The 22448-nt window shown below is 34.9% G+C and overlaps 1 protein-coding gene across 1 annotated transcript; it reads left to right on the forward strand.

Annotated features, from left to right (window-relative positions):
• On the forward strand, window positions 701–10823 carry LOC109710514. Its single transcript, XM_020233146.1, has 9 exons — window positions 701–891; window positions 4346–4577; window positions 4733–4902; window positions 5469–5611; window positions 5799–5976; window positions 6584–7151; window positions 8602–8714; window positions 9712–9955; window positions 10435–10823. Exons 1-9 carry the CDS (start codon window positions 701–703, stop codon window positions 10660–10662), a joined length of 2067 nt encoding a protein of 688 aa, XP_020088735.1. The 3' UTR covers window positions 10663–10823.

Raw genomic sequence — 22448 nt, forward strand, 5'->3', positions numbered from 1 at the left:
AGGTTATGTCTTTCTATCGGGCAGTAAATCTATCAGTTAGAAGTGTGTGCTACAATTCATTACAGTGATCGAAGCAAGATTTCTAACTCTAGTAATATATTTAAAACAGCATGAAAATTTATGAGACTATTTTTTTAAATAGTAAAGTTTTGAAATGATAATTTTTATATAGAAAAATAAATTTAAAAAAATCAAAAACTTTATAGGAACATGTAAGTAATTGCTCTAATAAATAAATAAATAAATAAATAAATAAATAGGGTAGGTGACAAGACCGCTCAGCTAAGGTAAAATCTTGATTCTATCCGTTCCTCCGACCTTCCGCAACCCAAAAAGTTACACTCTTTTGCCTCCCCTCTTTTCTTTGTATGGGCTGTGCCTTCCTAAACCTTTTGTCCACTCCTCAACCCATTCCCCTCTCCCTCCCCCTCCCATTTCCGCGGCATAATCCCCCGAACCCATCCCCAATTCATTAAATTCGACCCCAAATCCGCAGAATAGAGGAGAATCCGAGTTGAATGAGGTAGGTTTTACAGGGGATTTAGGGTTTTAGGAGAGGGGAGGAGAGAGGAGGCGGGAGAGAGATGGCGATGGTGAGCAAGACGAGGGATTTGTTGGAGGGGTTGGTGCGGGAAGGGTCGTTCAAGTGGGTTTTATGAAGGATTTAGGGTTTTAGGAGAGAGGAGGAGGAGGGGGAGAGATGGCGATGATGAGCAAGACGAGGGATTTGCTGGAGGGGTTGGTGAGGGAGGGGTCGTTCAAGTGGGTTTTGAGCCGCAGGACCTCGTTCGACGAGGAGTTTGAGGAGATGGGGCGGTCGCCGTCGGGGCGGAGGAAGTGGATCTCCGAGCTCTCCCCCATGGCCAACGTCATCGTCGGCAGATGCTCCCGGTGTGATCTCTCTCCTCGATTACGCCTCTTCGATCAAATACAAAGTTTCGATTTTTGATATAATGCTATTGTAGTGTTGTTTACAGCTGTTTCATGGGTTAATTGCGCTGGTAGCCTCCGAGTTTTCATCAAAGCTTCACTTTGTACCCTATTCCTTTAAAATAAACTTAATGCCTCCTAAACTTCTATAAATATACCAAATTGGCTCATTTTGTCATCCGACGTGGATTTTACTGATTAAGAAAAATTTGATCTGAATGCCGAATGAGTGAGATTTGAACACAGGTATGAAGTAAATACATGAATTAGAGCTTACCTTTCGATAGAACTGATAACTAGACATTTCACAATAAAGTGCATGAGAACTTTCTGATGCCAAGTTATTTGTCAAAAAAAGGTTTACTCGATGTCTAATTGTCTGTACGTCAACTTTTGGTTAATTAACTTAACATCAGATGATGAGATGGGCCAATTTGACGCATTGTTAAAAGTTCAGTAGGCATTAAGTTCTCACTTTCAAAGAATAGGGGCCAAAGCGAAACTTTGGCAAAAGTTCAGGGGTCACTACTGCAAGTAACCTGTTGTTTAGTTGTTGGGACACTGTTCTTGAGTTAGCATTTAGTTTATGTCAGTTGTAGTAGAGGTCTGTAAATCGAAATTAGGGTTTGTGAGTGCTCTGTGGGCTGAAATTAGTGAGGTGAAGTAATTTTGTTGTATTGTCTTATTATCTATGGAAGTTGGGTCACCTTTAGCTGATGGAGTACCTCTTTGATATGGTGCAGCACAGTAGAGCCATATCATCTACTAACATGTGGTTTGAAATGGATATAGAAGCTAAAAGAAGATTGAGGGGCAATCCACATGTTTGCCCTTTTGTGAATTGCACGATAATTGTCTTATTTCGAGTAGATTATTGGTCATTTGAAGGGATCTCAGAAAATCTTGTGTCAATTGTAGGAACCTGTTGCCTGCATTTTGTGTCGTCTCATTGGGAATGCTTCTTAGGAAGAATATTCAGTTGAAGCTTGGAGCTGTTTCTTTCATTAATTTGTAACTGTTGTGTTTTTGTTGGCCCGTTAGGTATCATACCCTGTTTCTGACACAACACAAACATAACATGCCAACATGAATTTCAACTGCTAGCTGGAACTCATTAGAAATGATATTTTCTTATTTATTTTTTGTCTTTGGAAGTGCAAAATCCTTAAAATGGTGGAATTTCTATTAATATGGTGGTGCAGTACTATTTGTTTTCAGAACCATGCCATGTAGTATCTAGTGATTGAAATGGATACCTAAGCTAATAAATATTAAGAAGAACTGTACTCATTTGTCAGTGAGATTAACTGTGAAGGTACTCGTATGTTTTCAATTAGACCCTTGTAATTTGATGGGATCTGGGAAAAACCTTGCCGAATTTGTTTGCTAAATAATTTTTCACAGAATCTTAGAAGTGTTACACGTTAAGATAGACAAATCGGTTCATTAGTGGATATTATCCTGATTGCAAGACGATGGTTGACTGTTGATCGAGTAGTAGTTTGGAACTATGTTGTGTTTCCTTCACTAAGAGCACTATTTGATTGATTTTCATGTTGCAACTGTCCTTGTTATGGCAGGGCCTTCTTTTGACTATGCCAAATAAGTTGCTGCGTTTTTAAATCTTGCTGGTACCAAAATACAATGGTAGACGGACCGTAAGCTGTACATAACTTGAGATTGTTGTAACCTTGGTTACACGGACGTGGGAGCGATTAAACGAAAAAAAAATTTGAGATGCGGTGCCCGAGCGAAGCGTTCCCGAAGACTTTTAATACAAAATATTTTTGCATGCATCCAATGTATTTTTATCTATACACCTCTATTAGTTTAATTAATGCTTTAGAATTAAAATGTAATTTAAAATATATAACCTATAATATTTAAGACATGTATAAATATAATAAATTTAGAAAAATCTAACATTTAGATGTTAAGTAGTTAAAAAAATCAACAATATTAAAAGAATTGTTGGGCAATTTATAAAAGATTATTATTCAAATTTCATAATTTTTGATATATAATTTTTTAATGTCGTATAATAAATCTAATAAATTAGGTTTGAAATTTTGTTGTGCTATATGCGGTAAATTAGATATACTCATGAACTTGATACAAGCACTATATACGATTCATGCAACAACATTGTAGGGCATATCATTAGAAGTTATTTACTAATTTGAAAAAATTATAATATTTTGTAGATAATATATACATGATATTGTATTTTTAAAAAATATTTTATTTTTGGTCTAGCCTCTCCGAGTCCTAATTTTTTTGAAGTTCCTGAGTTGCCGTGTCCGAGTCATGTCGTTTCTCATGTCCCGTGTCCGTATAACATAGATTGTAACAGAGGAACAAGAATCCAAATTTCAACATCAAATGATCAGATCAAGAAGCATTAGAAGTAACAATGAGAATACTAATTGATAACTATGCAACTATCCATACATATCGAACACATGGACTGATGGACCCAATATCATATGCAACAACTCAATTAGTTGAGAATCTTGTATGTAGTTTTCGGTTCAACTGTTTCATTGCTAGTTGATACCCTCCCTGCATATGAGTACACAAGGCATAATATTGTGGAGAGTATTCAGTTGATAGCTTGAAACCTTGCTGCCAGGGTTGGTTTTCCAAGTTATTGGAATTACATGATACCAATCTTTGTAGGAGTCTCTAATAGTTGACAAGTTTGGAAGTTTAGATTTAAGGTCTATTGAGTTTTTAACAGAAGAGTCTGATGTTTACTAGTGTCCACACTCTTGTTGAGCAGGTAGCAAGAGTCAATAGCTCTCAATGTATGTCGAAGTGCCCTATGGTTTCGGAGAAATGAATGGAATTATATTTATCCTGCTATCTTTTACTCTATGAAGTATGGAGATCCAATCCTCTCAAAAGAATCAAGTATTTTAATAGCAGTGTCATACCATTATGACCCTCAAGTTATGTGGCAGCTAGTACTCTATCTTTGGACGGAACTCATGGCTTAATATTAATTCCTAAATGAGTCTGTATAGGATTTTTTTCTTTTTAATAAATTTACAACCATCTGGTTGGTTGTTTACTGATGGCCTTTTCAGAGGGTACTCCCACCATAGGATGTCATTTTCCTAGGGGGAATAACACCTCTATCTGCTTTGGGTTGTTCAGACCCAAAACAGATTTGTGACCTTGTTTTAACAATTATTATAATGTATTATCTGGATAACTATCTGGTTGAATGACGTGATGAAATATTGGCACTATTATTCTTCGATTGGTCATTGCAAACAATATATTAACATGCTTTTAGTTTCTGTATGTATAGAAGAATTCTTTCTTTTACATACGGTTATTTTTGGGGCATTCCTGTAATTGTGATTTACTACTTTGTGCTTATTCTTTCCCCCCCAATTCTGCATTACAGAATTCTTGATGTTTCAATGGATGAACTCCAGAATAATTTTGACAAAGAAGCATCTGATTCCATAAAGCATCCCTCTAATTATGCAAGAAACTTCTTGGAGTACTGTTGCTTTAGAGCACTTGCTCTTTCTTCTCAAGTCACTGGGCACCTAGGGGACAAAAGTTTCCGTCGTCTGACATTTGACATGATGTTAGCCTGGGAAGTTCCTTCTTCTAGTCAGCCTATACTTAAGGTGGCGATCCTTTTTCACATCCTTCAATAAACTAAGATTTCTTTTTGGTAACTTTTTCTCTATTTCTTGTATGATGCGTGTTTTTGGCATCCACAGCAAGAATTATTTTGTCTGTAATGTTAGTTAGTAATTCATATGCTCATCTTCTATCGCAGGTAGACATGGAGAGTACTGTTGGTGTAGAGGCTTTTTCTCGAATAGCTCCAGCGATTCCCACCATTGCAGATGTAATTACCTGTTTCAACCTTTTTGATGTACTTTCAACATCATCTGGAGGGCGTCTTTCATTTGCTGTGTATGAGAAGTACCTTGTGGAGTTAGAAAGGTTATAATCAGCTAATGTACATTTCACTAAACTAAGACTCTTCATCTATGATGACTATATGTTTTGCACGTAAATGTGATTGAATTCAGATGCTATATACTTACTTTTTTCCCAACTTTATTATAGCAAGTCCTCCTAACTGTTTTAAGGGATTCTCTAAGCTAAATTTCATTATTAAGACCTGCTTGTTTTGCTGCTGTTTTATGTAGTCCATAGTTACATAGTCATAAAGTTTAGAAAGTATCATATTATTTATGAGTCCTTGGGTCCCATTTAAATTTATTCTTTGTATATTAGGCAAGTGTGCAGCAGAATAATCATTTTTATCTTGCCAGTGCTACTTATGTATCAAAATATGAGGCGGGTTGGGATTTGAATAGTTTAGTAGGTTTTTGTCCCAAAATAGCTTGTCCAGTGGAAAAGCTGAATCTGTGTTATCTCAACTATCATCCCGAATTCTCTTCCTTTGTGCTGGCTTAGGAAGTATAACTTGGATGTCACAACATGCATTTCTGATGGACTCTGCTCTCAGAAAAGTCTCTAATAGAAAGTTTCCATTGTTGCAGAGTTATAAAGAAAATGAAGACTCAGTCTCAATCTTCTCTTCTTTCAAGTCTTCGGTCAGGCAGGGGAGAAAAGATCCTTGAGGTCGATGGAACATTAACAACCCAACCGGTACTTGAACATGTTGGAATCTCAGCATGGCCTGGTGTGTTTCTGTTTAGCCAATATTGGCTTCGAGTGTTTTTACTAATAAGTGCATAGGTGGCTTAGTCATAGAGCAATTACTTTTGCTTGTTTTTCTTTTTATTTGTTTAACTATGTTGTTCTCATAACTTTCTTTCATCATGTCATTGTGCTGTTCTTCAATAGTATTTCACACTTTGTTACTACAGGGAGATTGACGCTAACTGATCATGCTCTTTACTTCGAAGCTCTACGAGTAATGACCTATGATAAGGCAAAAGTATATGAGCTTGCAGATGATTTAAAACAGGTTATCAAGCCTGAGTTGACTGGTCCATGGGGTTCACGGCTATTTGACAAGGCTGTTATGTACAAATCCATATCATTGTGAGTAGTTCATCAGTTTGCTGAGCAATTATGGCTCTTCAGCTATAAATGTATATTGCAAACTTGTATAAGATTTTTGCGGATATAACTGCGTGTTAAGTCCTTTGAGTGTAAATGTATATTTGTGCCTATGGAAATATTGACTAAGCAAGCATTTAGTTGACTAGAATTTACACCAGGGTACGTAAGGCGCTGAATAACAAACTTGCCATCGCTTTACATCTCCCTTAAAATATTAGAAATAGACTGTTAGATGCCAAAGCTTTTGCCAACTTCAAAAGAATATTGCTTCTAATGCGTTGGATTATAATGGTTACATCATATGAGCACCCTTCAAGTTTTTTCCTGTTGTGGCATAAAGTTGAGGAGAAGGGGACATGGAAAGGTGGTTATTAGTGAGGGTACAAACGCATTGGAGGTGTATGCACGCATTGCATATATTTAAAGGTGTATATATGCAGGATGCCCATATTTTTATTGTAATTGGACTATGGGTGGACACAAAAATGCTTAATTTCCATAGTTTTTCTAGTAAATAAGGGTATCGTGTTCTTGGGGAAATTTTTGTGGAACCGGAATTTATTCTGATTTTTTATTCAATCTGTAGATCAGAACCGGTGTTCATGGAGTTTCCAGAGCTTACAGGCCATTCCCGCCGTGACTACTGGCTGGCCATTATGCTGGAAGTTCTTTATGCTCATAGATTTATTAGAAAGTTTCACATAACTGGCGTCGAAAAGGAGGAAACACTCTTGAAGGCCGTTCTTGGCATTCTGCGGTTACAAGCCATTCGAGAGGTAGTGCCATCAATGCCTAGCCGATTTGATGATCTCTTGATGTTCAATCTTTGTGATAAGCTTCCCGGAGGTGATGTTATACTTGAAACACTTGCTGAGACTATATCGTCTAGGAGTTTAGATCGTGAAAATCGATCCAGTGTAGGGACTGGAATGCATTCGATGTCAGCTTTGGCTGTTTTGTCCAACTTGGGATTAACATCACAAATTGCTAGCGATGAAAAGCTTCTTGTTGGTGAAATAGTTGTAGGGGAGATGAGTCCGTTAGAAAAGGCTGTCAGTGATTCCAGGAATAATTATAAGAGGGTTGAGCTGGCTCAAGCGACAATTGAGGGAGTTAAGGTTGATGGGCTTGATACAAATTTGGCGGTGATGAAGGTACTCAATAGAATACTTTCTCCTGAATTTAGTGGTTTTTATTAATGTCAAGTAATTAATCCTTATATTTGAAAGGTAATGTCTCTTTTAGTGTCCTTGAATCTATTGGAGCCTTGTTTCACTATTCTATACTTTGGAATTTGGATTATTAGCTTGCCACATATTAATTGTAACTTTTGAAAGTTTAGGGGTTAAATTGGCACAAGAAAAAATTACAAGAACTGGAAGCATAATTAATCCTTTATTTTTGGCCTGTGAAATTTCATTTCCACTTATTTGACTTCATTGAAGTCAATGCCATCTTGTTGTTATGTATTTTACAATATATTTTATAATAGAACTCAACATGTGTCCAGTGTTAAGCACATATGCGCTTATTCACCCTCATTAAGCATGTAGGTCCAACCTTGCCTACTTAGACTATAAATGCACCTTTTGGTTTGATACTTATTTTACTTAAGAATTTTAATCAGAATCGGCACATTAGGAGAGTAATAATAGAACTCAATGAGGAGTCGTAGTAAAATGATGGCCATGTAGGCTCAAGAAAAGAGCGTCAGATAATGTTTAAGGACAGAGAAAAGGGAAGAGGGAATAACAAGGAGCGATTGACATTAGGAAAATGAAATGAAAGTTTTCACACCAATAAAGTTTATGTCACGTAAGTACCATTTATCATGCTAGAATACCATGTTTCTCATACTACCTAGTAGAAAGGACGAGAAATAGGATGGCACTTTATTTGGTGAAAAATGTTGAAGCACATACTATAGAGAGCACATACTATAGAGTGATTCTATCACTATAAAAAGTTTGCTGTCATGCATTGGTGGTAACTTTATGTCTTATCTTCTTCAGTTGGATGATAGTTTGAAGATGTGAATAAGCATGTCTCATTTTGTAAAGTGGCTTAGGGATGATAGTTTGAAGATGTGAATCAGAATCGGCACTTTATTTGCTTTAAACTAGTTCTAACCAACCTAGTTATAAGGTAGTTCTATTCTAGGGTAGGCTCATAAACAACCAGAGTTTAAGAGGGGGAATTTAGTTCTATGATTAGGTTTGACTCTGTGTGAAGGGCATCTCTATTAAATGTCTGTGTCGTCAAATTTGATGACCAGTTTTTCCCTTCATGTGGTTTTCTGTTTGACTCAATTAATCGCAGAATGTTGGCAATATATCTGGTTCTCGCCTTACTTATAATTCTTCCTTGTTGCTTTTGAAGTTTTTGCTGGTTGTATACACTATTGATGTTAATTTCTAAATATCATATGATCGGCGACTTGGATTTGTAAAAACTAAGCATGGGAATTTTTCTGAAATTGCATTCGAGGAGACTTGTTTACTGCACTTACTTTTGAGGAGGAACCACTAGTATTATGTTAGGATAATATTTGTTCTTTATGTTATTCCAGGATAAGATCTTTAATTTATTTTCTTATTGCTGCAGGAGCTGCTTTACCCTGTCACTGAGCTTGGAAAGATGCTTATGTCTTTGGCAATGTGGGATGAGCCTCTCAAGTCTCTGGTGTTCTGCTGTGCATTTTCTTACATTGTAATCAGGTCTGTTTCTGCTGCTTGTTCAAAGGATTTCTGTGTGATTCATCATACTCTTTGTTATCCTTTTCTACCTGTATCCATTCATAATTTTCTTGCTGATTTTAAGCGCATAAATTGTAGATATCATTATGTATGTGACCTTCGATATTCCAGATGTTAGGGGCCAAGACAGGTTCATTTTAAACCCATCTATGGCTGGAAATGAATGAAAATCAGAGTCTTGAATCATTTTCCAGCAAATAGGAAAATAGAATCAAGTGTTAGAGAAATAAAGGAGGAAGATAAGATTTATTATGGTGGAAGAATAGCAATGTTCATCTGATATTCCATCTGTAAATCATTACAGAATTCGTTACTATAAGGACTCCTTTTCTCCAACTCCAACAGGCAATAATTTGTGCACCCATGGCATGAACGAACTCAGCTCACTAATGGTCTACCAATCAGAAAGATGTAGCAATTAGTGATGTTGCCAAGTAAACAATTTTCCAATTATTTGGTCGTCATAATTATATTGAATGATTGACTCCCGTTCCAACTGTTTGTTCGAAGGGAATCTCATTTCAATTCCGTTTTGAAGGTGGAATGCTAATCATTTGATCCTTTTATTTATAATCTGGCCTAGAATAGGATAGTGAAATCCCATTTGAATGTGGAAATATAATTATTTATCCCAATTCTTATTCTGGTTGCGAACCAAACACGCTGATGGAACTGGTCATTCCAGTTTCCCTTCCAACATTGTCCCTGTTTTAGAGTTATATCGTAGTAAATTCATGTATATATATGAGGTTTATATAAGAAAAGTGTTGGGCGTAGGATGTCAAGCAATGGCAATTTGAAGGGTAAAACATGTAGTTTCCATTTCTTTGTTGCTTTATCAAATGTGGTATCTTCCTTGGGTTGTCAATAAGAAAGTGATATTTAAGTACAAATCGGCTTGTCTTGTTCCTGTAGTTATGTCTGGACTAGATATAACTCTCAATCTGAATTTATGCAGGGGATGGTTAGGGTATGCACTTGTAATGGTGCTTCTCTTTATGGCAATATTCATGTTACTGACTAGATTTAGTAATCAAGGAAGGCCAATTAATGAACTCAAGGTTGTGGCTCCTCCCCCTATGAACACAATGGAGCAGCTCTTGGCTGTTCAAAATGCCATTTCTCAAGTCGAGGAGATTGTTCAGGACGGGAATATCATTCTCTTGAAGCTAAGAGCTTTGCTTCTGGCCGTCCCTTCTCAGGTTCTTCCCTTTTGAAACTTTCTGTTGCTCTTATCATATTTTGCTTACTCATTATTGATGATATATTCGGAGCTCCTATTTTACACTCTGACCCTCTTTTATTACGAAAATTGTCGTCTAATGTTCCCTTTTTCTTATTTTAGTTTTTACACACAGATCACTGTGATTTTAGTTATTATAATTGCTCAGAGAGTTTATAACTTTAGATAAGGAAAACTGCAACGCTAGGAGCGACACCAAGATGTCGGTCTGGTCCAAAATTTAATTTTGCATAAATTAAATTGGGCAAGTATTTTTCTTTTTTGGCTTCTGTAACATATACACTGCATTCAAAATTTTGAGATCCCCAAGTTCTCGTCGGTCGGGAATCCCAATTCGGACTTGACAAATTGCTTGTTCGTCAGACAGCCATAATCATGTATTTTGCGTGCATACGAAGTGTTAGATTTTTGAAAATATTCCGATGCTCTGTTAAACAGGCAACAGACAGAGCTATACTCGCGCTGGTTTTTATGGCCTTAGGTATCGCGCTTCTACCGACTAGGCTAATACTCCTGCTGATGTTCCTGGAGTTATTCACGAGGAACTCGCCGCCGAGGAGGCCGAGCACGGAGAGGTGGACGAGGAGGATGAGAGAGTGGTGGTTCAGCATACCAGCTGCCCCTGTGGTGCTTGAGAGTGAGAAAGAAGATAAGAAGAAGAGGTGAAAGTTCTTTTCTTGTATAGTGCTCCATATATCTGTATCTGTATCTATCTTGTTCATCCTATATCCCTTCATAAACTGTTCTCTGCTAATACTATACATCCATTGCGGTATGTGTAAGAAGTGAAAGTTCTTTGGCAAATGTTAGGGCTTATATTTCTTGAAGTGCTCTTCTCATTCACTTTTATTTTTCACTTTTTTTTTTTTTGTTTTTCTATTTTGGTAAAATTGTATAAAACTTATCTGAACAAAAATGCCATTTTGATTCGGCTACCTGATTTTTTAAAATTTTAATTTTAGTAATCAAATTTTCAATTTGTTTGGTTTAAGTAATTTGATGATTTTTGGAACATAAAATTAAGCTAATAGTTTACATTTATGAATTTATAGTCACGTGATTTGTATAAACTAGATTAATTAAATGTGTAAAGATAAATGATATGTTCGAGTTTTGAAATAAAAGGGTAACTACTTGTCTCAAATTAAATAAATTAAAATATTGAGTAGTAAAATTAAAATTTTTTAGAAGTTAGATGGTCAGATCAAAATGGTTGATAATGTAGAAAAGTTTTATACAATTTTATCTCTTATTTTTTAGCATTATTTTATTTTTCAAGTTACATAAACATGGATTTTTTTTTTTTTGTTTTATTAAGTTTAGGGTGGGAATTGTGGCGAAATAATCTTTATGCACGCTCCTGGAAAAAAAATCATTTATTATAAATATGTAGGGGATTGTTAGATTTTAGTGTCAAAATCTTATTCTTTGTTTCAAAATAATACAATTCTTACCCGCATGTTCTTTTATAAATTATAAATTAATTTTACAAGTTATTCTGTTTATTAGTGGATTTTAACAAAATTTGTTTGCTTAAGTTTAGATTTTAAATTTCAAATGGGGAATAAGTTTGAGGGCATACTTGGCTTTTATGATTGGAACAGAAATGAAAAATAGAATTAGACTGCGTTACAATGAAAAACGAAATGATAAATTATTTGAAAATATTTGTTCTTTATTGAAATGAAAATTAAAATGAATATCTGAAATTTTGAGAGACAGAGAGAGAGTTTGGTAAAAAAAAAAAAAAGAAAAAAGAAAAAAAAAAGTGGTGAAGAAAGAGGAGGGGGGACGTGGATCTTTTGTAAAAAAATTTTGAGTAATTTATTTTAGAATGAACCAATCCGAAATTCAAAGTCGGATCATAAAATATTTGGACCATTTTCATTTAGAGTAGAATGAGAATTAAAATTCGATTTCAGTAAAATTTCTATGTCATAGCATAAATAGTTGAATCAAATAAGCCCAAAGTGTGATTGCATTTTTGGATTAAATTTTATGCAGCACACAATGGCTCGATGGTGGTTTTTACTTGCACTTATTATTGATCCATAGCTAGCCAGGTCTGATAATATTTTCAATCCAGGTACTTTCATGGATACTAGTGTAGAGACCCGCGCGATGCGGCGGATAGATAATAGAAATAAAATTTTAATAAAATTTATATTTACAACTTATTAATGTATAAGAAGCTATGCCCATGTTAAACATAGTCAATTTATATGACTAAATTCAACTACTAAAAAAATAAAATTATAGTTAGAAGTTTGTATATTTTTTTAAAAATCATCGAAATACAGTAAGAGGCATATAATTTTATCGTATTATATGCCTCTTAAACATTCCGTTGTGAAGAATAAAAAAGAGTTAACTCCAGCGCGGCTAAATCAACCTAGTGGGCACTTATATGAGCTGCGGCTCGATTTTGCGGGACGATGCTTCTCGAAGGAGACAACGTTCTTCGCATGCTCTTCTTTTTCTTCTTCTTCATCGTCCTCATCATCTTCATTAACACAATAAGAGAGAGAGAGAGCTAGATGAGTGTTGGGTGAAAAATTAGATGATGATATTCTTTTTTGTATGGAAAATAAGAAGCCCTGCAAAAGAGAGGGGGATGGGGGATTAATGGAGGTGGGGGGTGGATTGGAGTTACAAAGCCCATTTATTGGTAGAATATGGTGCCTATAATTAAATGTTGCATTTTCGATTAATTAATTTTCGTGATTTCAAAGGATTGGGAGGTGATGGGTTTGGGGTTAAAAAGAGATTTGAGGGAAAAGAAATGACTAATATTGAAGAGAAAAATAAGTAACATATAAATTAAACAGCACATTGATTACATGTCATTAAATAGAGAGGAGGGGAGGGGAAGAGCCAAGAACAAATGTGAGTTCAAAAAAAGGACTAGTAAGGTTGAAAGAAAACTTGCCACGTGGCAAAAAATATTAAAAATTCTTGTAAGTTAATAGATAATAATAAATATAATATTGCATGATTTATTATTAATAATGAATTATAGTCTCTTCTACCAATAAGATTTTAAAGATGTAACCACATAGCATATTACTACTAACTAGCAGAGAACCCGTGCTACGCTGCGGATAATTTTTCTTTTTTTTTTATATAATATTTATATATAGAGTTTGAAAATTTAAAATTAAAATTGCTTAATAAGTTTGTGTAAAACATGAAAGTTTATGGGAAACAAATCTCCAATGCAAAAACACTGAAAAAGTATTTCGAATAGAATCTATATTATATATGTAGAATAAACTGTAGCTAACAAATATAAGTCTCCATTTCTCTTTTTTTTTTGCTGTTTCTTTCAATATCTGCATCAAAACTACAAATCAATTAAATATTTAGTGAAAATTTGTTCATGTATAATATAAAATTAAAATGTTTGAGAAAGGAAATAATTATTTCCTTAGACCTCGTTCTTTTCATGTTCAAAATTTCATCTAAATCATCCATAAGAGGTGTAGAGTTGTTGGTACAAATTATTTGAAAGTATTAAATAGAGATAATTAGGTAATACTATTGTAGCAATAGGAAAAATAACATACCTAGCTGAAATTCTTGCATAAAGAAATGGTCATCCAAATAATTCTTTCTCAAACAGTTTTCCATGAGGACAGTCTTCATATTTTGAAAATAAATTTTTTTTTTATCCATCATTCATTTTTGCATCATCAAAATTTAACATAATAATTTTGGTNTTAAATTTTGATGATGCAAAAATGAATGATGGATAAAAAAAAAATTTATTTTCAAAATATGAAGACTGTCCTCATGGAAAAATAACATACCTAGCTGAAATTCTTGCATAAAGAAATGGTCATCCAAATAATTCTTTCTGAGTTAGTTTTCCATGAGGACAGTCTTCATATTTTGAAAATAAATTTTTTTTTTATCCATCATTCATTTTTGCATCATCAAAATTTAACATAATAATTTTGGTTACTTTAAAATAAAGAGTATTCACATTAAATTTCTATGACTCAAGTATTACTAAAAATATATATTTTGCTTATGAATAGTCTTAATAATAAATTATCTGAATTAACAACTGCAGCAAGATTGTACACAGGTGCATGAATCAAATCTGGCATGAATTACAAAAGAGCTAGGATAGCCAGAGTTGTTTTATTTGTTGCTTGTAAAGTAACAACCTCTTCTATTCTCTTTGCAATATTTGCTTTGGCCTTTGTAAAGGAATAATAGATTTAATTAGTGGAAAAAATCTTATTATATAATGGCAAGATCATCATAGCCTTAAAAAAAAAAGAGAATAATAATAAAGTGCAATAAATAGTAAGAAAAAGAAAATGTTGCAATGCATGCAATTAAAATAAATTTTGTTCAAACCTCTCCATCAATCAAACATGAATAACTCGAATCTTAACCTTCTGGCTAGCAAAGGCAAGGGGATGAAAATTCAAATTTAGCTTTAGAACATAGAAAAAAATCACTTGGAAGAAATCACTAGCAACAATCACAACCCGATTAAGGGCGAATATAGTTGACAAGGAATTAAATTGCCATATCTTTGTGTATGAACAACAAAAAAAAAAGAAGGATAAACTGCCCCAAATATTCATTAAAAAAAAGCCTTATAAGAGAGTTCTTTATACCATCACTGCCTTACATCAGAGGGGTGGAGAGGGGAGTGAGAGTAGATAGGATAATAAATAGAAATTAAATAAAGTAGAAGTTGACTAATAGGAAGAGCACGTAGCTAGGTAGCTATTTCACAAAATATCTAACTACTGCTGAAAAGTAGGGGACTAAATAAAAATAAAAGCGGTTTATTGCAAAGAGGTAGGAAATGTTGAAAGGAGGTGAGGTAAGTAAGAGAGAGATTAGAAAATGGAAAGAGGGTTTCGCTAAATCGTTTTATAAAAAGCAATAAGGATTATTAAGAAAAAGGTAGTATTTTATCACACAAAAAATACCGTTGCAAATGCAAGATAATTAACTAATAGAAGAAAACTTTTCAGAACAGAACTTATCTGATCACTTCCAACATATAACAAAAATAGATAATTCTCACAAAACAAAACAACAAATATATCCTAATTTGATCATTTACATATTCATTCTTTTGAGCCACTATACTAACATAACATTCCTCAAGAAAACTATGCTCTCGAGAAAGATTGCTATACTGTGCAGCTAGAATGGTGTAATTGGTTGTTTGATGATTATATAAATTTTTGTATAAGAGGGAGTCATCATAATTAATATCCTTGAATTGCAAGTCGCATTCTTCTTTAAGCCTCTTCATAGCTAAGTGCGCAGTATCCTGCTCAGCACCAGTAGCATGCAATAGGGAACTGGGAGCTTGAACATCGAACAGTTTGGACGACAGTTTTGCTGCGTGGAATTTGCAGATCTACATATCCAACGAATTTGCCTTCGGCATCGGCGGTGACTACAATCTGTGGCACGCCTAGGCCGAGTTGCTCGTAAACCTCACCAAGCATCCTAACATAAGAAAAGTGAATAGTCGCCATGGCTCGGACTGTAAGGAAAGTAGGTCAATACTTCTCTTTTTTTATAAAGTACTGCAATAAAGAAAGTTATGAATCAAAGAATGACGCGGATGTAAATAAGGTACTGCAAAGAAGCAAAGCAGCAGATGCAAAAGAAGGGAAAAAAAAACACACAACCAACAATTGAAATAGGACAGGGGAAAAAAGTTCTTGTGTCCTAACTAAAGTAAAGGAGAAAAACACCAAGATTAAATAGGAAAAAATGAATCACAGTTAGGAAAAAATAAGTAAATAAAAGTAAAAAACGGAAGACCAGAACATAAATAATCCAAGAAGAAAATAGCGAAAGAAAAAATAATGAGGCTTAGGTTGAACAGGCAAGCATGAATCATCTCTTTTTTTCTTTTCGCCACAAGCTTAACATTAAGTGGTAGCCTCTAACCAAACCTTCCAACCTACAATATTAAGCAGTAACAAAAAAATCATTAGAAGGTGGTTGCCATTAAACAGGCCTTCCAACCTAGAATATACAATCCATCAAATCCAACATGGCCGCATCCCAGCACAGGAATGCCAATTACACCTTTTACATTTAAGAAAAGATATAGCAGGGAAGAAAAGGAAAGAATTAAAAGTAAGAGCAAGTAAGCAAAGAAGCCGAGCAACGATAGATGGTTGCGCATGGAAAAGCCATACTGTCTAGTGTAGACAGTTGAGTCGCCTTCTAATGCGCCATCGAATCTACAAGAGTTTGCCAAACCTTTTTCTTTTTCTAAAAGTACTATCGAGGGTAGGTGTTCGCATTCCAATGTGCCATTTAGTCCATAACATTCTGTTAAGCCAAGACAAAAGAGAAAGGACAATTAAAAGCAAGCAACTCAGTTTAAAAAGCAAATAGAGGAAAGGAAAAATTAAGAAACAGGTAAAAAAAAAGAAAGAAAAGAAAAAGAGTTGAATCTCAGTAAATTAAAGAGGAAAGGGTAGCACAAATTGTTAGTGCAAAAATTTTAAACAAAATAGACCAATTATACATTTTTTTTAAGAAAGACAGTGCAAGATTTTAAGCAAAACAAACCCCATTTTTTTTTAAGAAAGACAGTGCAAGATTTTAAACAAAACAAACCCCATTTTTTTTAAGAAAGACAGTGCAAGATTTTAAACAAAACAAACCCCATTTTTTTTTAAGAAAGACAGTGCAAGAGAAGAAGCTAGCGATGAGGAAAAGGTATAACACAGAAATTTGTAAAAAAAAAAAAATCGAAAAGGGCAAATAAAGAAATGGAAGCACGTAATCAAAACAGGCAACACATTATGCTAGAAACAGAGCAGGCTGAAGTAAGTGTGGCCTAATAAAAGCAATCAAGAGAAGGTAGCAAAACATGAAGACAGTTAACAGCACAACCACAAAGAAGTAAGGTAAGCAGTAAGAGAGTAAGATAGCCACAGAGAGTAAGATAGCCACAATATGTAAATGGAATGTAAGAGATAGTTGTCATCATCGCCTCAAAAAAAAAAAAAAGGAAAAAAGAAAAGAAAAAAGGCCAAGGAAAATAGTCTGGAAAGAACAAAGTAAATAAAGGAGAAGGATAAAGAGAAAAAAAAAACAAAGAAAATAAATCAACCCAAAGAAGCAAGGAACCCAGTCTAGAAAGAAGAGTAAGTAAGAAACGAAAAAATCCGAGTAAAAAACATAGTAAGAAAAGTAAAGAAAGAGTAAACGAGAAGGGTAAACCAAGTAATTGCAACACATAATAACAATAGGTAATAAGTTAGTAAACCAAGTAATTCAAACACATATAACCAAACACATAAAACAGATAGGCTCAAGTAAAGTGTGAGAAATGGAACCAAGTAAAAGCATTTCCTTCATCATTTGGGCTGGCAAGCCTTGGACGAATTTCATGCTGGGAGAGAAGAGAGGGTCAGAAAACATAAAAGGAAAAACCCAATATAGTAGCATCAGTGAACAAACAATAATAGATGGCTTCCCTTGAATAGGCCGTCCAATCTCTGCAAGATGGTTGCCCTCCTATAGAACACCGAAGCCACGCTTCGTCGGGTGGAAAAATTGCTTTCAGTTAATAGAAGTCACAAGTTCAAAATTTCTCTCAGGAAATAGAAGGCAGTTTCCTAGTCCAAAGAAAGTTCATAGAACTTTTTTTTTTTTTTTTTGATACACTTGTCATCATCGCCTCAACAAAAAAACAAAGAAATTAGATGAAGAAGCAAAGAAATCCAGAACGCAATCAAAAAAAAATTTTAGAAACACTTAGATAGAACAAAACCCCCAATATAGCAGTGTTAAATGGGTTTGCATGAAAAGGCCGTCCAATCTGTTGTAGATGGTTGCCTTTGAATAGAACACCCAAGCAACCTGCCCAATCCAATATTCTTTGTTATAGGAGACAGCAGTTAGTGTAGAGGTGGACCAACCTTCCTGACACTGAATCTCCCTTAAAGAGGGGTCATGCTCAGAGGCAAAAGATAGGAAAGAGACAAACTTATAAAAAATAAAATTTTGAAAACTAAAACCAAAGTGATTAAAAAAAAGGGAGCCACGAATCAAGGGTAGAAAACAGCCTGGCCCCAAAAAAGGACCAAATAATGTAAAGCATCAGTTTAGTGTAGTAAAGAGCAGTAGAAAGTAAAGCAAACAACAAACTATAAATAGTGGAGAGGGGAGGGGGTGGCGTAAGCAATACACTACCTGCGAAGAAGGCAACAAATATAATAAGTTAGTATACAAACAGACAGAGGGTTCTATAGCCAATAAGAATAGCTCACCTTTCATTGCAGAGAGAGAGAGAGGCTACTACTATTTTTTTGGGTAAAAGTACATGCTATTTATAGACTTAGAAGCACACAAAATAAGCCCTTATTGTCCAGTAGGCTTTAGTGATCAGTTTTTGAAGTATAAGCCCTTTGTCCAGTAAGCTATAGTGAACAGAATGATTATAAGATTTATTGTGATATCAAGTAAGATCTCAGGATATCTTTACATTTTTTTAAAAGGTCTCACAATATCTCTACATTTTTTTATTTTTTGAACAAAGCTTCTGGTAATAGGGGTCAAACAATAGCCTAGGGGTCATTATTTTTTGGTGCCCCTCTAAGGAGTAAGAGCCAAATAGATCTAGGGTTAGGGGCAATGCACACTGCAACACACCATCGCAGCCGTAGCGGGCTTAATGGACAGCACAGAATCGGCAAAGGCAAGCACATAGTAGTAAATACAAAGGCGAGAGAGAACATTGCCTGTAGAGCTCAGAGGTATAGAGGTAGGGGTCACCTGTAGATACCACAATAGGCATAGCTGTAGATCCCATGCCAGCAAGGGTTTCTGCTCAGAGAGGATCCGCACTGTTCTCTCCAAGATCGAAGAAAGAGAATAGATGGTAGAGAGAGAGCGGCAGGGACACCGCGATAGAGAGAGAGGGGGGGAGAGAGAGGGAGGCGATGGGTTCAGGAGAGAGAGGGAGGTAGAGAGACGATGCGCAAGAGAAAGAGGGAGAGAGAGGGGCGTTCGGTTGAGACAGTGAGAGAGATATAAAGAGAGGGGGAGAGAGAGGGAGGCAATCGGTTCAGGAGAGAGAGGGAGGTAGAGAGACGGTGCGAGAGAGAGAGATGAGGAGAGAAAGGGAGGCGATCAATTTAGGAGAGACAGGGAAGTAGAGAGACGATGCGAGAGAGAGAGATGGAGAGAGAGAGAGGAGAGAAGGTTCGGTCTAGGGAAAAGGGTTTCGGCAGAGAGGGTGGGGCGTTTGGTTTAGGAAGGTAGAGAGAATGGTAGATAGGAGGAGAAAAAGAGAGTGATGGAGAGGGAGAGAGAGAGCAAAGGAAAGAGAGGGGCGGACAGTTCAGGGAGAAGGGTATGGGGAGAGAGAGTGGGAACACTCCTAAACGCCACGTGTAACAGGGCACTCTCGTGACGCTACGTGTACTGATTGTTCTCTCAAATTAAATAGTGTAGGATAGTAGTTACTATAGCCGGCGAGTAATGTTGAAAAATATATTTAAGATGATGAGGCATATAGGGATAATTTTTATTGATGGAAAGGGCAAAAAACTAAGTCTTATCGGAATAAAACCCTTTGCCTTACTTTATTTCCTTATTTTCCAATGTGGTTTTTGATTTGAATTTGTTGCCTTTGAATTTGCTGCCTTTTTTTTCTCTGTTGTTTTTTAAAAATATCCCTATGTTGTTCACTGCTGTTGTTTTTATTTTTTACCCTCTACTCTGCTCTTGCTTGCGCTCAAATGTAAGGCGATGATGTTATTAAACATAAGAAGGATTGCCTATTTTTATCAATTAGATATAAGGTGTTGATATTATTAAATATGTGAAGGATTGCCCAATTTTATCGATTGTTCGCTGGCATGGACGTGGCAGTGATATTAGCTTTATAATAATCGTTGCAGCCAGTGAGCATTGTCAGTAAAAAGCTATTAGGGTGATGAACTACATCAGGATGATTTGTCAGGCAGCGAAGCGAATCTTATGAGAAATGCTATAACAACAATTAATTTAATATAATGGGCTACATGAAGATAATCTGCATTGGAAAAAAAAACTAATTTATTAAATGGGCTATATGCAGATAATCTCCATTGGAAAAAAAAAACTAATTTATTAAATGTGCTACAAGAAGACAATTTTCATTGAAAAAAAAGAAACTGAGCCTTACTCTTTTTTGATAATTTTGTAATATTCATATTTATTATCTTTTGGATTCGATGTTACTTTTCTATTATTTTTTACTTTTTTTCCTCCCTATTGCATTTTGCTCGAATTTTATCTAGCTAGGGCAGTGCTGCTTGTTGAAGTTTTTTTTGTTCATTTGCTCTGTGGAATTTTTGACAAGCTGCTGAAAGATTCTTAATTATTTTTTGTCATTAACATTATGCTAATACTGATTATTTTTTGGATCAAATTTATTTTTTTTCTTGTCTATTTCTATATATATATATATATATATATATTTGCAGTTTGCTCAAAATTTTTCTAACTGCAACAATGCCAGTTATTGAATTGTGTTACATTCATCTGCTGCGTGAGATTGCTGATAAACTACATCTAGATATACTCTAGTGTGAGTTAATTGCAAATCCGGATGGCTAGTTTGTTGCATATGTTGATTTGCATATTCCCTTGGATGGACCTATAGCTGAAGTAGCTCGTTGTTGGGGCTTTACCTCGGCTATTGCTGCTACAGCCAAATAGGATGCTGCTTGTATCGCCATACAGCGATTGAAAGATGAGCTTGATTTGTATATTAAAGATGCAAACTATGATGAGAGGTCGTATTACAAGAATATGTACTACCATCTCACTAATTAGTATGCGGTATTGTTTGACAAGTATGGCAAGGTCAAATAGGAGTTTGGTATGCTGAAGGAATGCTTCAACTCTATTATTGTCCAGAAGGATGAATTTGTAATCGAACATATTAAAATACGTGCTGCAATCAAGGAATGCCACTGTATTATCAATCGCATCGGTGCAGGGCCAAGCAATGTGGCAATTGATCCTTTTGATTCCACCTCAGCTCCAATGTTTTGAATTTTAGCTGCATCTTTTTTGCATTTTTCATGTTTTCTATTCTGGTTACTTAAATAAATAGTACCTTGGACAATTTTTGGATGTGTTTTTTTTTTCTTTTCTTTATCCTAGAAAACTAGAAAATGCTCCGCTTGTGTAGCGGTTTTGGTTGTGATTTATGAAATCACTCTGCCTATGTGGTGGTTTTGATTGTGATTGTCATATTTAATGAACTTTATTGTTACTTTTTCTAGCATTGTATGGAAGATAATTTAAATTTTAGCTTGGTTTTTCTCTTTTTGTGTTCATGTTCTACAAGTTTGGTGAGATTGTGGTGGGATTTGCAGTGAACCTATTTAAAAATTATAGAATGTAAGCACTTGGATAGTTAAGTATAAACTATTCTTTTAAGTTCTCTTTGTTATGAAAGGAATTTATTTCAAAATAGAATTCCTTTAGCTTTAATTGAGTGGACCTTTAATGTATGATTTTTTAAAATTTTAGTTCTTTGGAGATGGAAGACATTTGTTTTAGTTGGAAGCTAGAATTTCTTTGGTTTGAATTGAGTAGATTTTTATTGTATGATCTTTTGGGATTTTAGTTCTTTCGATATCTTTTGAGGCAGTGATGCTATAAGGAAAAAAGAAAAGAGATTTGAACGGCCTAATCTCTTGATAACCATCTCTTAAGTTTTTTATTTTCTACCCAAGCGACCAATCCTGATTGAATTGTGATATTATCTGAGCCTCTATTTTTCTGCTTTTTGTTTATTGTTTATCGGTATTTCAAACTTTCTTAATTTAAATACTATATGTATATTGGAAGAAAGAAAATGGTTGCACATTTATAAGACATGAATGCAAACAACTGATTATTGGCATAGTTTGGGGCTATTTTGCCGGGAGAAAAATATTGGAGAGTTTGGATGGCCTTACCCCGAGGCAACCAACTCTTCTACAATTCATTTAATTTTCCACCGTCCTACTGCCCTGGTTGATTTTGGATAGTATATGTTATTTTTGCTAATATTTTTTTTTTCATAATCCATTTGCAATGCTTTGTTTCTCTAACTTTCTTTTTTTTTTTTTTTCATATTTGTTGTTTCAGTTTTTTGGATTTGTCCCTTGATGCCAGTGATAATAAAGGGATACGAATAAGTAAACCAAAATAAGAGTATCAAAAATTTAGCTGTATATCTATCCACATGTATATCAATACTTTTGTTTGACTTTTCTATCGAAGATTCTTACTATTTTGCTCCTGACAGATATGGTGGGTTTTCGTCTCTCTTGCACTTGAGGTTACAAAATAAGGGCATGTCTCTATCGGAAAGCATTTTCTTTTGTTCTTTTTGAAAAAAGAATTATATCTTAGTGAACTCTCCTCTCAGTGGAAACTTTATGTTTCTTTTAGAATGG

This window comes from Ananas comosus, linkage group 5 (genome assembly GCF_001540865.1).
Source record: "Ananas comosus cultivar F153 linkage group 5, ASM154086v1, whole genome shotgun sequence".
Classification (NCBI taxonomy): Eukaryota; Viridiplantae; Streptophyta; class Magnoliopsida; order Poales; family Bromeliaceae; genus Ananas; species Ananas comosus.